This window comes from Podarcis melisellensis (assembly GCF_964234715.1).
Source record: "Podarcis melisellensis genome assembly, chromosome: Z".
Lineage (NCBI taxonomy): Eukaryota > Metazoa > Chordata > Lepidosauria > Squamata > Lacertidae > Podarcis > Podarcis melisellensis.
Window position 1 is genome coordinate 14,449,788 of NC_138547.1, and position 17,488 is coordinate 14,467,275.

General features: G+C 47.6%; 1 protein-coding gene across 5 annotated transcripts in view; it reads left to right on the forward strand.

Moving 5' to 3' along the window:
• The window catches only part of RALGDS (ral guanine nucleotide dissociation stimulator), a 93,213-nt gene that overhangs the window by 18,562 nt on the left and 57,163 nt on the right, over positions 1–17,488 (forward strand). The window contains exon 1 of one of the 5 annotated variants that reach the window (XM_081897159.1): positions 4,565–4,966. The exons of 2 other annotated variants lie outside the window; for them this stretch is intronic. In XM_081897159.1, the coding sequence (XP_081753285.1) occupies positions 4,871–4,966 (96 nt within the window). In that variant the 5' untranslated portion in view covers positions 4,565–4,870. Of the gene's footprint in view, positions 1–4,564; positions 4,967–16,898; positions 17,430–17,488 lie in introns of those variants that run through there. 2 more of the 5 variants (XM_081897158.1, XM_081897156.1) reach the window with 2 other exon arrangements.

Genomic DNA, 17,488 nt, shown 5'->3' on the forward strand with positions numbered 1-17,488 from the left:
CTCCATGCCTAGAGGCCAAAGACATTCCTCAACATCAGCTGTTCTGCTAGCAAAGGCTTTCTGGATTTCCCAGCAAAAGGGGAGGGGAGTGGCTATGAAAACTTAACACATTCAGCATTCAGGGACACCTCAGGTGAAAGTCTGCTGAGTTGAACTGGTGTTATCAGGAAGGATGCAAAGGGATTGTGCTTTGGCTGCATGCTTGCCATACATTTATCCTGGGAACTGTAGTTTCCCCCCTCATGAAGCTGCACTCCCCAGCAACGTCAGTTCCCAGGATCCACCAGATTGAAATAAGCAAGAGTGGGACCAGCCCTTGCCTTTTGAGATATGATTTGTTTATTTATGTGCCGTGTAATTGCCAAGGTGACTTCTAAACTTTGCTCAGTTGTTCTAAGAAACCAAAAGATCAGTGGTTAAAACCAGCGCAGTTGATTCAGAATGCTATCCGACTGTATCCAAACATAGATGAAAAACTGTGTCTTGATCTCAGGAACGATCACACAAAAGTTGGTTAAAATCAGTGCGGTTCTGAAAGGTTCAGTCTCACATCTTGATTCAAAATGGTGTCTAATGGTTCTCTCCTCGTGTCATCCCGAGAACAACCACCCAGTGAGGTAGGTTAGGATGAGAGAGGCAGTGACTGGCCTGAGGGAACCCACTGAGATTCATAGCCGAGGGAGGAAGATTTGAACCCTGGTCTCTCCCATGTCTTAGTCCAACTCTCCAACCACTACACTATACTGGCTCTTTTTTCAGTTTGTTCCCATCTCACCTCTGATGCTAAACTGTACTGCATATGGTGTGCAGGACAGCTGTGGCATGGCTTCCCTTGCAGACCAAATGCAGAAGCCTGGCAGGCCTGAGATTCACCATAGCTGATCTACTGATTAAATCCATTAAAGCCTGGAAGCCTAGTCGTTAGAGGTGTTAAACGAGGAATTTAGCTGCTGGCTGTGCTCTCCAAATCAGCATCTTTACAGCCTCCTAGAGATTCCCTACCACCACCTGCAAACCAACTGATCTTATTGTGCACAAGGGGGCCGTATCCTGCATTGTAGTGTGCTCCATCAGCACAGCAACTTTGCATGTGGCTGTCTCCATGGAGACAGTACGTGGTACTCGCCTGGCGGATGGAGGGGAACTGGGGAAACCCAAAGCCGTCTGCATTTTTTTCTTTCCTGGAGCTGAAGCAGCAGCAGCAGCCACTGCCGATGTCTGTGAGATATTTTGGTGCTGGTTGGCTTTGGATGGGGGTGGGTAAAAAGCCCCCCTGCTCCAGCAAGTGCTAATCATGTTTCTGAATCCCTGAGAAAAACCTAATGTGTTTCCCCCCTTCTTTAATGGTCGTTATCTGTTTGTTTTGCATTGCTAATTGGTGTCTGTACCTATTAAGAGGCCAGCCAGCATTGTGTAAGGTCTTGATTGCAGATTAATTTTGCATGCATATTCTGGACAGCATGGCAGTATTCCATTGGGGATTATGACTTGGAGTGGATCTATTTGGTTTCCCACTCACCCTCCACCGCCTTCCTCTGCCCTTGAGAAAGGCCCAGTTAACACACAAATGCACATCACTCAGCAATCTACTGATGGTTGAGCATGTGAATGGTCTCCCACTTTTGTGGGAGATCCAAAACTCCACCCATTGTCATATAATCATAGATTGTAGAATTTGCAGGGACCCCAGGAACCATCAAGACCACCCCTATGCAATTCAGGAATCACATCTAAAGACTCCCTGAAAGATGGACACCTAACCTCTGTTTCATAGTCTCCAATGAAGAAGAGTCCACCACCTTCCGAGAAAGTCTGTTCCACTGTGGAAGGTGTCTTGCCACCAGGAAGCTCTTCCTAATGTTTACTTAGAATCTCTTGTCATTTGAATCTCTTGGTTCAGCTGGAACCTCTGGTAGCTGTGGAACCACCATAGAGAAGGACCTTTCCCTTGTTGGCCACCCAACCACACCAACCTAGGGGATGGGCACACTGGGAGACCATCTGAAACAGAACCTAAGGTGCAAGCAGGATGGTGTGGGAGCAGGTGCTCTCTGTGATGGTTGGTACCCGTTGCGAGGGAGGTAGGGCAGAAGGCAGGGAGCCCAACTGTAGGCGACACCAGGGCCAATGGAAGGCAGAGCCAACTAGTTCTAGTTTTCTCCCCATCCTCTTTCCTCCTGAGAAGTTCAAGGGGCAACACTTACACTAAGGAGGAGGAAGCTGATAGGCAGGGCCACCCCCTGGACTGGTTGTAAGAAAGAAAGCAGGCAGGTGGGGGCTGGCTGAGAGCAGACTAAGGTTGGTGGGGCAGTTGTCCTAATAGACCAGCCTCTACTCCAATGAATGGATTGGGCCCATTAATATACTATACAAAAGGTTTGTTGCTAACCAAACTGTTTACCATGCAGAACAGTGGTTATAACAGAATAGTGACTGAGTGGATTCCGTGCCCAACTACATCTTTTTATAGCTTGTTCAGGTCAGACAATGAAAAACAAATTTGCCAATGGCACTACTTGGCTCCTGGACAGGTTTATGTTCTGTCCCCTTCCCACTGACCCACCTTGGAAGAAGGATGCTTAGAGCCCCCAGACAATTCAGAAGGGGTGGGGATTTCCTCAAAACAAGTGCCCCTTGTTGCTTTTGGCCAACTTTGTTTCCATAGCCCCCTTGCTTAAAAACCTTTTGATTCTGCCCTCTGACACGAGAGTATGTAACAGGGAGAGGAAACAGCCTGTGGATCATAACAATGCATTTGATGACGGAAATCCGGCAACATTCTCATTAAGACTGCAGTCCTATACAACCACTTTACCTGGGAGTTAGTCCCACTGAAACACAATAGGAATCGCTTCTGAGCAAACAAATTGCGCTTTCAAGTTGTGGGCAGGCATAATCAGTAGTTGGGATCAGAATTCCCGTTCTGGAACATGCACTAGGCAAGTCACTCTCTCAGCCTCAGTTTCCCAGCTGGGAAATGGGTATGCCAATTACCTATTGTGGTCTAGTGGTTAGAAAGCCAAGTCTGTAGTGGATAACATCGAGTATGAATCTTGAGAATCGCGAGTGGGGAGAGTGCTGTTGCACTTGACCCCTGCTGGTTGGTCACTGCGAAGGCAGGATGCTATCCTCTGTGAGTTTCTGGCCCAATCCAGCAGGGAATTTCTTAGTTCTATCTCCTCTGTATACCAAATGTAGAGAACTGCAAATAGGAATAACACTGTTGCAGTCAGGTTCTGCTTGCAGTCTTCTCATTGGGGGCACCTGGTTGGCTAGTGTAAGAACAGGATGCTGGACTAGGTAGCCCATTGGCCTGATCTAGCAGCCAGGCCAGTCTTCTTATGTTCATGGTTAATGGTCTGGGATGATGGGAGTTGTAGCTAAAGGTGGACAAATATGTCAATTTCAGCTTCTCCTTTTTGCAATCTTAAGCTGAGATAGCCACGTTTTTGCATCAGTTTGTGAATTCATTATTTTCTAAAACTGCCAGCATTTCAGTGCAATTTCTCTTAATAAACATGTTGCAAGTGATTTCTCCTAATGCAGCTGGTGTGTAGGGACCTGTCAGTGAGTCATAGCATGATCCAAGGCTGGGCACAGCAGGAGCATTGCCACCATGCAAATATATGGTGGAAGATTAATAAATGGGTCTCCAAATACATGTTTGGGTTAGAAGTGGGTCCTAGGTCTGAAAAGGTTGATGACTGCTGCCTTAATATACTCCATTTTATATGTTATTTTAACTAATATAGTCAATTCTATGTCACTTTCCCCTAAGATGAGGCATTTTTGTAAACATTCTTCGGTTGGCAAACCACACTGCAAAATTTGGAAGAGTGTGAATTCTGAAGGGTTGCTGAGGTTTGGTTTGGTTTGCATATTATTTGAGAAACTGTGAATCCTTGTAGCTTCTCATTAAAATTCAAACTGAACTGAATGTATCCCTAGCCATAATCTGGCAACATCTGGAGGGCGATCAGTTCCTTCATCCCTGCTTGAGACCGAACGATGAAGGCATCTGTGCCATTTGCAAATGCAGTGCATGTTTACAAAACTGGGTGCAAATAACACGTACATATTTTTTTTGGTGGACAATGCACCGTATTCGGGAATCTCCCTGGCCTTGAACAGGTATGAATTATTCAATCTTCTCCTCTCCCCACTCACCATGGTGCCCTTGGGATCTAAGGATGTGATCCTTTGGAAAACAATAAAAGGATGCACTGCGGAGAATGGAGGGGGCCGCGGGTGATGGTGGCTGCGTCGACCACCCCTCCCCTCGACCCCCTTTCCAGCTCTCCTGCTTTTGCCTGCAACGGAGGACTGCGGGGAAACCGCTGGGTCTGTTGCCGCAGACTTCCAACAGCCAACTGAAGGCGGGGGGGGGGGGGACACCCAAACCTGTTGTGCCTTTGGAGGCAGACATTGCAACGTCTTGGCGCGATGCAAGTGCCAGGCATGTAGATGAGTACAGGGAGCTGCATGCAGTAGGCGCTTGAGCGGTAGCAGAGCGAAGGGACGGCAGGGCAGCCGGGAAGTGGGTGTGAGACGAAAGGGGAGCACCCTACACGCTTTGCCTAGAGAGGGGGCTCTCCCTCTCTCTCTGCGTGCGTGTGTGTGTTTGTCTTTGCGCCTGGACACGCACACGGAAACCTCTCCCTGCTGACTCCCCTTTGATTTGCCAAGGAGAGGAAATAAGAGGAAACCTTCGCTTGCAGCAGTTACAGACACAGCATCTCATTGATGAAGATGCTTCCACGGCAGTAAGGGTATCAGCTGCAGGGACCCGGAGGACTTTGGCTGGAGAAAAGCCAGAACTCTGGGAGGTGGACAGGAGGAGGAGGAGGAGAGTCTCTCACCCTGCTAGAAGATGGAGGCCAAACCTTTGTTCAATATGCAGAAGGCTCTTGTGCAGCCCTTCCAGATGTGCATGCTGGATATTCCCCTGAGCGTGCAGGACGACGACGTGAGTATTGCCCACGTGCTAGGTGGGGGAGCTTTGTGGTGGTAGTGGTGGCAGAGTTTGGGCTGCAGAGACTCTGGATGCTTTGGGGTGGCAAAGGGCTCGTTCCACTGCCTGGTTTTCTTTCTGTCTCAGAGGGTTCCTGGGTTCTAATAGTTGAATCTTGAAGCTGAATGTTGAAAGATTCAAGGCAGATCAAAGAAAGGACTTCTTCAGACAGCTGTAGAACTCGCTCCCACAGGAGGCAGTGATGGCCATAAACTTGGGTGGCTTTAAAAGAGGACTGGACAAATTCATGGAGGAGAGGGGCTATTGAAAGCTGCTGTTCACAATGGCTGTCCACCGTTAGATGCAGCAGTGCTTCTGAATGCCAGTTCCTGGAAACCAAAGGAGGGGAGAGGGCTCTTGCACTCAGATCCTGCTTGCTGGTTTCCTATGGGCATCTGGCTGGCAGCTGTGAGAACAGGGTGCTGGACTGGATGGGCCATTGGCCAGATGCACATGGCTTATGAATTTTGGGTGGAGTGATGGAAAATCAAAATTTCATACACATACTGGTGGATGTGCATCATGCTCTTGAGCAAAAGAAATTCTCTCTCAGTTAGATCCACCTCCCGCTCCATTTGCCTTGCTCTGATGCCCCATGCAGCATTTGCCCAAAGCACCTTGTCTCTTGGCCAATGTTAACTTAGAAAATTACCAAGAAGCTCTGAGGGGTAGCGTGGACCTCTGTAACAGCAGGTGTCGTTCTGCTTTGAAGTGCCGTCGTATGAGAGATATGGCTTTACTTTCTTAGAAAAGAAAGGAAAGGAAGCCACTGGAAAGAGCTTCTTAGGTTTGTAGTCACTACCTGAAGTGTGCCGTAGATTATGGAAACCACGAATGTGCCTTGCACCAAGTCAAACCCTCATTGGTCTGCCTAGCTCAGTCTCTTGATAGCTGTCACTGGTAGTGCCCATTCAAGTGTCAGACAGGGGGGTCTTTCCCAGACCTAGAGATGCCATTGGAGATTGAACCTGCAAAGCAGATGCTCTATCATGGAATACAGCCCCTTGCCCTAACAATAGTGAGGTTCCAGTCCTCATGTTTCTGAAACTGAGAGCTGATTTAAGTAGGAAGCTGCCTTATACCAAGTCAGACAATTGCTGCATCCAACTCAGTACTGTCTACACTGACTGGCAGAGGTTCTCCAGGGTTTCAGGCAGTGGGTCCCTCCCAGCATACCTGGAGATGTCATTGGGATTTGAACCTGGGATCTTTTGCATGCAGAGTAAATGCTCTCTACTACCTAGCTTTGCCTATTTCCCCCTGAGTGTGGCAAGTGTCACTATTTACTTCTGCAGCACTTGGGAGCATTCCCGTTTGAGCTGCTTGGAGATGGGCCAAGACAGGGTGGTTGAGGGAGTAGAATTTCAGAAGTGGAATTCTGTCCGCAGAGCAGAATTGTCCCTCCAGGCAGAACTATAAATTACTTTCTTTTTGCTGGATCCTCTGCTGGACTCTCCTCCAAGCTTTGCAGCATTCTGCTGGTTGCTGCTGTATGACTTAAGGTGGGGAGTGGGGCAAGAATCCAGTTACTTCCAGCCCCAGATCTATCATGGTTATTAACTTGCAAAAATCCATGTCATTGTAATGGTGGGGACAGGTGTCAGGAGGTGGTGGTGACAGAGGGAAACCATGCATTTCAGTAAACTTCAGGAAGGGGGAGTGCAATATGACTCCATGAGTGCTCTGCATAAACACACATAGTGTGCTTTTCAGGAAAGGCATGGCCAGCATCGGGGCAGGAGGAAGTGAATGTGTCCATTTCAGTTTCTCGTTTTTCCAATCTGAAATTCAGTTTTTGATTTAAAAAAACAAAACAAAACCTAGGGGCTACGATTCCTGCTTGTTCCGCTTGCCAACCCCGCCTCCCCTCCAGCCCCTTTGCCAATGCCTGTCCCCCCAAACCTCTCCTCATCCAGTTCACCTACCCCCAACCTATCCCCTCACAGTTTCCCACAATCGCAACCCCTTTTGAAGGAGCGGAAAGTACTTTACAGTTTGCCAGACTGCTTTGTGGAGCACCTTCCCCAGCTGTTAAAAAGCTCGCTTGGGCCACCTGTAGTGCAACTGTAGCATGATGACAGCCTTACATTTTTATGTATACAGGAAGAAGAAGAAAATACTTTCATCAGCATTTTAGTGTGAATTCTTCCTTTTTTGTATGGAATTTTACTGAATACAGGTAACTCGCAATTCAGCTTTACACACTTGGCAAAAAAGGAGGTAGCAGAAAGAGGGTGGGTGTCCAGGAAAAAAGACTTTGGCATTAGCAGTCCCACCCGCTATTGAACCCAATGTGTTTTGACTTTGTGCGATTCTGTCTTTACGTGCTATCCTCAGAATGTAACACTCATTGGCCTGTAAACACATTTTTGCATGGCATTTCCCCAAACATGACATTGCTACTTTTAATAATGTATGCTTTTTTTAATGCACACTTTACTTTACCATGTGCATTTTTTAAATGCATGACATGACTGGACAACTGCATTGCAAAATTCAGAGAAGGAATTTCAAAGGATGACTCTATGTTCTGATTCATGTATTGTTTTGGCAGGTCAAAATTAGAATGGAAGCGAATATCCCTAACCCTAACCCCCCCCCATCAAGAGTAGAAACACTAATATTTCCATGCACCTATTCAGAGGGAGGGCAGTTATTCTCTCTGAATTGGCTCTGTAAAAATACCATGTGAAATCTGGATAGCAGCCAATGCAGGACAAGATCAGTTTTGGCACAGGGCATATGAAAACCTTTGACTTTTGGTGTGGCTGTACAGCGTTCCCTGGGAAGAGGGGTTTATTGTTAAACCACCCTGGGAATTGTAGCTCTGTGTGAGGAGGGAATAGTTGGTCTCCTAACATTTCTCAGCACCCTGTACAAACTACAAGGGTCTTAGGGTTATTTTGGGGTGGCACGGGGGGGTGGGGAGTGGGAAGCCATGACTCTTTAAAGTGGTATGATACTTCTCTAAATGTATTATGCAGGTGGGGCCTGTGTTTTGCTACGAGGGTCCTCCTTTAATAGATGAAATTAGAGGAGTGAGAGAAATATGCAGGCAGAAGGAGCTAGATTCAATGTCTGGCATCTCCAGTTCACTGGAAAGGGCAACAGGGACACCCCAGACACCCACTTCCAGTTAGAATAGATGACAGTAAGCCAGATGAGAAAATAGTGTGATGTCATAAAAGGAAGCATCCTATTCTTGCAGAAGCACTTCATCATGCAAGGGTGGGGAAAGCTGGCAGGACAAACAGAGGAGAAACATCAGGTCTAGGGGCCAGTGTGGTCATCAAGGCCTCTCTCTCTGGCTTTTTGGGACTGTCTATAGGCCATGCCCCCTCTGGAACCACACCCCTCACCTGCTTCATAAATTCACATTATTTGCTCCACTCACTTTTGCCTCTGGCCCTGCCGACCACTAGCAAATGGCCCCTGGAAGGATGCATGCCTGGATGGAAGACAGAGAGAACTCTGTGTGTGCAGAAATTTACATATTGTACAAGAATTTAAAAATCGCATTAGCTGTTTGGCCCACATGTGCCTTCTGTTCTGGCCTGCCGCAGGTCACGTGGCCCCTGGGTGGTTGTCCACAAAGGAATATGGCCCTTAGGCATGCAAAATGTCCCAGTTTCCATCCCCAACAGCATCTCCAGGCCCAGGGGTGGGAGAGACTCCTGCCCCAAATCCTGAAGAGCTGCTGCCAGACAGTGTTGACAGTAGTGAGCTAGATGAGCTGATCAGTTTAACTCAGTATAAGACTGGTTCATATTTATATTAGCCCTTTGTTTAGAACCATGAGGTCTGGAACCTTATGTTATTTTTGGAGGGGGTCTGTAATTTAGTGGCAGAGCAGAAGGTTTGATCCCCAGTGGCGTTTGCAGGTACGGCTGGGAAAGAGACGCCTTGTCTGGAAATCCTAAGGAGCTGCTGCCAGTAAGTGTACACAATACTGAACTAGAATGGCCTTACTCTAACTATAAAGAAGCTTCCTATGTCCTTCTGCAATTCGTGCTTTTCCCTCCCCCGCCCGCCCTGCTCTGTAAGACAAAAACATAATGCATAACAGCATGACATCACTAAAAGCCCAACAAAGAGTTAATCGTCCCATAACTCCCTGTTTTGGAGACAGGGTGGGTCAAGCCCTAAGCCACCCAAAGGGCTATCAAACACCACACAATGAAACTGTTACTATAAATAAAAGCAACTTTTTACAAAAGCTATCATTAGCAATACCTCTTGGGCTCTGGCTGGCTGAGATCATGGCAGCTGGGAGGATACCTGGCAAGTTGCTGATGACAGCACACCTGTCTGGCTTCAGTGTGGCTTGGCTATGCCTTTCTTACCACAACATTGGATGGTCTTGCTGCCATAACAAAGTGCTGCGGCTTTCTACACAGATAGATAGCTAGAGCCTGAGACCATCCTTTTGGTTTGGGATCAGAATGTGCTGGGTGGTATATTTACAGCATATGAATTCACAGTCAAGTAGGGCAAGATCATCATTAGTTTGTGGGATGTTAATTCTCACCCAGCAAAACTCTGGAGCCAGTTAAGCCTGGTTCAGTGCCGGAGCCCACAAATTAATGCTTAGGTTTTCCAGGTAAACCATGCAGGCTTTAAGAGTCATTTGCCGAGGGCGAGCAGAAATTACCTCCAAGTGATCAGACAAGGGGATATTATGGTTCTATGAGAATAGCTGCTGCCAACCACTCACAAATTATTCCAGATTTCCATGTTGAATATACATGGACCAGTTCCATCTAAAGATGGTTGAGGAATCCAGCTTTCTGTATTCTGATGCTAACTGATCTGATCTGTGCCTGCTGAGCAGATCAAAACCTACCTAATTACTTCACATATATTTCACATTCCTCAAAAGTTCCAATGCTCAGAGTATCTCAAAATAAATATTAAAAATGCATATCTTGAAAGAGAATGTATGGATAACTTGCATGCTTGGGTCCACACATAAACACAAAATCACATAAATCCAGGAATACCCGGAAACACACATCCCTACCACCAAGAAGGAGGGCTCTGGGAATCTTGTGGGAGGTAAGTGAGAAGCCTCACTTACTGGGCTTTGAGAAGGAGGTGCAAAGGCTCTAGGACAGGGGTCGGCAAAGTTTACCTCACCTGGGCTTGTTCACTCCTGCGGAGATTGCTCTGTGGGCCGGATTGCATCTGTGCAGATGTGGTTTTAGGCAGATGCAGTTTTCGGCGTCTGTGCAGAGGCAATTTTTGACGTCTGCATATGTGCAGACGCAATTTCCAGCACCATGGAAGCGAGTCCCCGCTCCATGCTGTGCCGGTTCAGCACATCATGTGGGGACTTGCCAAGCAAGTGGCTCGGTTCAGGGGTGGCTCGTGGGCCATTTAAACGAACCCCATGGGCCACTTGTAGCCCATGGGCCACAGGTTGCCGATCCCAGCTCTAGGACCCTCCCAGACCCTCATGTCACCAGGTCTGCAAAGCGCTGCCTAAAGGAGCATGAGATTTGCATTACCTGTATTTAGACACACATTTTTCTAAGGATTATTTTTAAAATGCAGATTAATGTGGAATGTGGAATGAGACCAACTTTTGGTTGAACTAATGCCAAAAGCTGGAATGAGGCTCTTTGCTTCATCCACAGTCCCATTCTTCCACATGATGAGGCTGATAGAATGCCCCAGAAAGAGAAAATGGTAACAGCTACACCCTGAATCATAAGGACATAAAAAAAGCCTGGCTGCTGGATCAGGCCAAACACCCATCTGGTCCAGCATCCTGTTCTCACGGTAGCCAACCAGATGCCCCAAAGGGAAACCTGCAAGCAGCAGCACTCTCCCCACTTGTGATTCCCAGCAACTGGAATTCAGTGACTGGCTGCCTCTGATAGTGCAGGCAGAAGACAGCCATCCTGGCTGTTCAGGATGGGAAGGATAAGGGAAGAAAGAGAGAGAGAGAGCGCACGTGTGTGTGTGTGTGTGTGTGCGCGCGCGCGCACATTCTTTGGGAATCAACCCTGACAAAGTTTGTGTTGCAGAGACAGGATTTTTTTTAAAATATTTTTTATTAAGGATTTTCTTGTTTTACAGAAGTGTAGTGCCTCGTATTTTTTTTTCTTCTTCTTCTTCCACGTAGCGTTTTTACAAATCTGTTTCATTTGTTGAGGCATTAGGGGGAGAAGAAAAAAGAAAGAAAAAAGAAAGGGGGTGGAGAGAGGGAAGATGGATGGGGGTGGGGTCGGGTGGCGGTGTTTCTATTATGTTTAATGTATGTAGAGTTTGGTGTCAGCGTTGCTTGTGTTGTTCACTTGTGTTCCTTTGGTGGTGAGAGAGGTTGGGGTTGGCCTAGGGTGTGATTGTTTGCTTGTGATTGGCTGTGGTGATCTTTGTTTTCGTGTGTGAGTGAGGTGGGTGGGTGTTTTGGATCAGGTTAGCCATATTGATTTGTATGCTGTTGGTGGATTATTGTCATTGTCCTGTTGGGCTGTGTATGTGATAAAGGGGAGCCATACCGGAGTGAAGGCGTCTTCTTCTGTTTGTCCCCGTGTCAGTTTCAGTTTATTAGTTAATTTTTCTAGTAGGGCTGTTTCCCATACTATTTGGAACCATTGGTCCATGCTTACTCCTGACAGGTCTCTCCAGTGTCTGGTTATGGTATTTCTGGCTGCTGAGAGCAGGTGGGTTATGGGTTCTTTGTGGTGTAAATGGGCATTGTTGTCTTGGAAGATGTTTAGTAGGGCCAATTCTGGGGTGATGTCTATTACTTGCTTAGTTATTTTACATATTTCTTGTATGGCTGTTGTCCAGAATAGTTGAATTTTGGGACACTCCCACCACATGTGGAGGTATGTGCCTGTGGAGGTGCACCCTCTCCAGCATTTTGGTGAGGTTCCTGGGTGTATTAGCGCTAGTTTCCTTGGTGTTAGGTACCACCTGTAGGTGAGTTTCAGTGTGAGTTCTTTTCTTTTCGTTGATATGGATTTAAAGGGGGGTTTATAGCTCTGGTGGCAGTGACCCAGTAGTGCTTTATTCAGCTAAGCAGAATCAACAATTGCAGAGACAGGATTTGACATGAATCCTTCCATCCTGAGCTGGTGGAAGTTGTAACTTGCTTCGCAGCGCTCCCAATAATAGGTGATTATACAACTGTTGTATAAAGATGTGAGAGGACAAGATAGCAGGAAGGGGGACGGGGAGGAGGAAGAAATGAGTGGTGAAGCCAGGAAGAGATCATCTTTTCTCGGCAAAGCCAGCACCACTAGAGTGCTGTCTCAGCAAGGAGCTCTCTGCCAGCTGCTGATTCACCCTGCCATGTCATGCTCCTTAGTTCCTGGAACCTTTTGGGAACATTGCTATGAATCTCTCTTTTTCTCTCTCTCCCTCTCTCTCTCGTAATGAGATGTTAACTTTTTGAGATTGTATTAATTATTTGTGGGATTTATTTACTTTTTGTTTAAGGCCATGTTAACACCCTGCGCTTAAAGCACGACAATGTCGCTTTAAACAGTCATGGCTTCCTTCAAAGGATTCTGGGAGCTGTGGTTTATTAATGGTGCTGGCAGTTGTTAGGTGGTCCCCTGTTCCCCCTGCCAGAGCCATAGTTCTCTGAGTTCCCTGTGAAGAGGGATTGGCTGTTAAATTGCTCTGGAAATTGTAGCTCTGGGAGCGGAGGAGGGGGTCTCCAAACAACTCTCAGGACTTAAGGCGGGGTGGGGGGGGGGAGGAAGCCATGACTGTTTACATTTAAAGCTCCATGATACCACATTAAAGTGCAAATGTTATCTTATTCAAAGCTCTTTTTTAAAAGAAAAAATAAAGCATCAGTACTCACCATGAAGTAAGTGCCACATTTTTAACATGGGGGGGGGGGAGGTGCCAGTACTGTTATCCTTTAGTACCCCCGAAAAAAGCACTGGCCCTATTGATAGAAAAGCAGAACACAGATATAAAACAAAAGCAAACTTCTACACACACACACACACACACACACACACACACTCCTTTCTATCTTTCATCCAAGGAAGCAGGAATCCTTATCAAAGTTTAATAGCACATTCCAGCCAGGCAAACACACTCAAGGAAGATATAGCTTGGGGAAGTTCCAGGGGCTAGACAGAGAAACTTGGAGAGCCAGATTTGGCCTCTGGATCAGAGGTTCTTCACTCCTGCATTATTTCATTCAGGTAGGTACATAATGGATTGTGGGCAGTACAAAGTAAAAGGCCCATGGAGCCACGCCCAAGGCCACATCAGATCCAGAAGCAACTCACGTGACATTTGTTATTAGTGGAGCTATCCAATGTGGGCAGGGTTGATATTTTGTGGGCAGAATTATATGTGGACAGGGATCCAGCCAATTTCTGGCAGAAGCGCTCCCATGCTACATGCCATCCAATTGTATCTCGCAAGGCAGAGAGGGAAATTGAAGGGTGTAAAGAAGAGGAAGATGTCACAGGAGGTGAAAGACTGTTTTAAAATACACACAAACCAGCATAAGTCTGTTGGTGCATCTAGCTCAGTATTCCCTTCACCGATTGGCAGCAGCGTCAGATGGGTCTCCCCCAGCCCTATTTGGAGATGCTGGTAATTGAACCTGGGACCTTCTGCATGCAAAGCAGATGCTCTGCCACTGAGCTACGGCCCTTCCTTCAGCAAAGCATGAGTTATTTTAGATGTTCACGCTACTTTCCTCCTCGTGCAGGCAAGAGGGAGTGGCAAAATAATTGGGGTGGCCTGGAATCTTGTGGATTTGCTCTCTGGCTGTACTTCAAAGGGCAATTTTTATCAAAAACTCATTCATCCTACATGTCTCTCTCCCCCTCCCCCGCTTGAAACAGTGGCCAAGCTTGGGAGATAGTAGTTAGGAGAGTTCCCTGATCCAATAACTTGTTAAGGCAATGGATCTGGGTTTAATCTTGTTGAAGTCAGTGAACTAAGCTGCTTTAAATCCCAAAACTGGGGCTTATCTCCTTTGTGGAATCACCTAGAGGAGAGCGCCCAACTTTGGCCTGATTTTAGTAACTGTTTAAGGCTGCATACACACCAAATATTTAAAGATTTCTCTCTCTCTCAGAATCCTGGGAACTGTAGTATATTAAGAGTGCTGGAGATTGTAGTTCTGCAAGGGGTGAACTGTACTTTCCAGGATTCTTGAGGTGTGTGTGCTTTAAATGTGTATGTTGCCTAAGACAGTTCAGATCAGTATAAAAATTCAGAATGTCAACTTTCTTGAGATAACAGAAAAGAAATGGTAAAATTTGATACATATTTGAATACATATTTGAAGGGAGCCTATGATAACACATAATTCCTAGGCAATCATACATAGGAGTCATTTTGTATGTCTCTAAACAGAGACATTCTTCCATCTCATTTATGTGTTTATTTATAGCTCACCTTTTTCTCTAAGGAGCCCAAGGCGGCATGCAAAGTCCTCCCTCTCAATCCCCACAACCACCCTGTGAGGTAGGTTAGGCCGAGAGAGGTAGTAACTTGCCCAAGGTCACCCAGTGAGCTTCACAGCGGAGTGGAAATTTGAACCCTGATATCCCAGGTCCTGATATCCCAGTCTGACACTAACCGCCACACCCCACTGCTAGGGAACGCTACTGTCTAAGGCAGGGGTAGGCAAACTAAGGCCCGGGGGTCAGATGCGGCCCAATCGCCTTCTCAATTTGGACCGCGGACGGTCTGGGAATCAGCGTGCTTTTACATAAGTAGAATGTGGCCTTTTATTTAAAATGCATCTCTGGGTTATTTGTGGGGCATAGGAATTCGTTCACTCCCCCCCCCAATAGTCCGCCCCTCCCCCAAAGTCTGAGGGACAGTGGACCAGCCCCCTGCTTAAAAAGTCTGTTGACCCCTGCTCTAGACCAGGGGTCGGCAACCTAAGGCCCACGGGCCACACACAGCCCACGGGGGTCGTTTAACCAGCCTACGAGCCGCCCCTGAACCAAGCAGGCGGCTCAGCGAGTCCCCCTGCATTGCACTAAACCGGCGCCGTGCGGAGCGGGGACTTGCTTTTGTGGCGCTGAAAATCACACTTGCGCATGCACAGATGCCGAAAATCACATCTGTGCAGGCGCAGGAAATCGTGGGTGCGCACGCGATCTGGCCCACGTAGGGATGTCTGCTTAAGTGAACTGGCCCAGACAAGGTCAACCTTGCCGACCCCTGGTCTAAGGTTAGGAATGGGGGGCTGGTGACCATCCTCCAACCCCATCCTCTCTAACCATTGCAGGCGCAGATGGGAATTGGAATCCATTATCCAACCTTGCTTTTGCCCACAGACACCTATGCCACAACAAACCCAATCAGTCTCTAAGGTGAGCACCTTGTTAGAGACCCCAGCAAGACGCAGACTAGGGGAGAGGGTCTCTAGATCCTTCAGTAGCTGTAGGGATTAGCTGCTGGCAGATCGCCTTGCTGAGGGCCCCTTCCCATTGTCCTCTTGGAATCTGCAAACACAGGGAAAAACAATGGAGAGATTTCCTGCCTTCATCTCAGCAGGCTGCTAAGTTTCAAGATCAATCATCATTACTCAAGCGGCAGCTTGGTTAACTCTTTGCCTTCCCAACTCTTAACTCTGGTGAGTCTGTACCTCACTAAGAACAGCCTTGCAGCTAGATCTAGCCCAGTACGTATCCTGTTCTTGTAGTGTGCATCCAGTTCCCTGTGGGAAACCAGTGGTTTGGCCTTTAAAGAGGAGCGGCTTGCTTTTCGATACATTCATTTGGCATTTATCAACATACAAACAGTAAACATAGATAAGCAGACCGTGGAAAAACGAGAGGGAAATAATAGTACACAGGCTCGGCGGGAAATCCCGAGGTCTGCAGAAGAAGAAAATATGTAGACGGGGAGAAACAGAAGGGGTCTCTCTCTCTCACACAGCCATAAGACGCGTGCTCCGCAACCACAGAATGCTGGAGGGGCGAGGAGAACTAGGAAATACGGGAGTGGAATACAATGGAATGGAGCATCTTGGAAGAGGCACGACTGGCTGGCTGGCACTAACGCTGAACGAGGGCATCCCACGTTGTAACATTTGGTTGAAGTTCCTATTTGTTGTTAATAATTAGTAACAATAAGAATAATGCCAAGCAGTTAACAACAACAACAACACATGCTTCCAGTAGGGTTGTCCTCATAGCTGTAACATTTCCCGTTTTTTAAGGGAAATTCCCTTATTCTAAATAGGATTCCCCGCAAGAAAAGGGAAAAGTTGACAGCTATGGTTGTCCTATTAGTCTGGTGCAGATCAAGTAACAAACAGCCGTGTTGTACCTTTAACGACATCCATATTTATTGTTAGCATCGTCTTTCTGTGGCTTGAGAATCCAGGCTTTTCTAAGATGTGAAATCTTATCCTTAGTCTAACGGTTATAAGGGGGGTGGGAGAAATTGCAAATAGCAGGCCTGTTTTTTCTTTATTTAAGAACTGCTTATCTTGTATACACTTGAGCTTTGCCTACACGTGTCACGGGCCTCCCCTCCGTTGCATCTGATGGCCTTTCGGCCCCTCTGTTTACCCTCCATCCTACTTCCCAATAAACCCGTGTCTATTTGCCAAGCCACAGTGATAACCCTTCAATTCATCTGCGCGCAAAGCAGCCGCCGCAATAAATCCTTGAGCCTTTTAAAGTGCCACAGCTTCTGTGAGTGAACGAGTGAGGTTGTGGTTAATACTAATATTAGGATTATAAACGTTTCTCTCTCTCTCTCTGCAAAATAATAATAATAAAGTTCCAGCGGCGCTCTCCTTCTCGGCCTGCAGAGGGCACGCCTCTGCTTTCTTTCCTAGCCTCTTCCAAGCGGGAGGGGAATGAGAAGAGGAAAAGCCTCTAGGCTCTGGTTCCGCTTTCGCTTGCCTCCCTAGCATCACCACACCGCCTTTTCAATCTTGCTCTCTCACTCTATCTCCACCCCTTTCCAAGCGGGTGACATAAGGGCTTGTGAGTGGGCGGATCAAATTTCCCCAGTGTGGAGAATGATGACTGAGAAGGAGCCGCTTTGCTGCTGAGCTCCAGGCGTAAAGGCGCAAAGAACGCGCGCTCTCTCCCAAGCCCAAGGTGCGCGTAGTTTGGAGAGGGGACCCTCCGAACTCGTGAACTGGCGCCTCTCCTCCTTTAGCTCAGTATAATGGAAAGTTAGCAGGAGTTGAACCCTCTATTCTCGCCGCTCCATGGTGAACCTCATGTGGTCAGAGCTCCTGCAGGATGAACGCCCCAAAGCAGCCGCTGCCGCAGCCACCGCAGGAGGCGGCGGCGGACGCGGCGGCATCCTCAGCCCGGAGAAAATGTTCGAAGGCTCCCGCCGGTTCCGGAGCTTGTGGGACGGGGTGAAGCTGGAAGTGGCGGCCGAGAGCACCAGCCCCGTCGTCTTGCATAGTTTCACGCAGCTGGATCCGGACCTGCCCCCGCTGGAGGTAAAGACCAAAGTGTTGGGGGTGTGGGGAGCCCCATGCGCCGCGGGGATGGAGGTGGC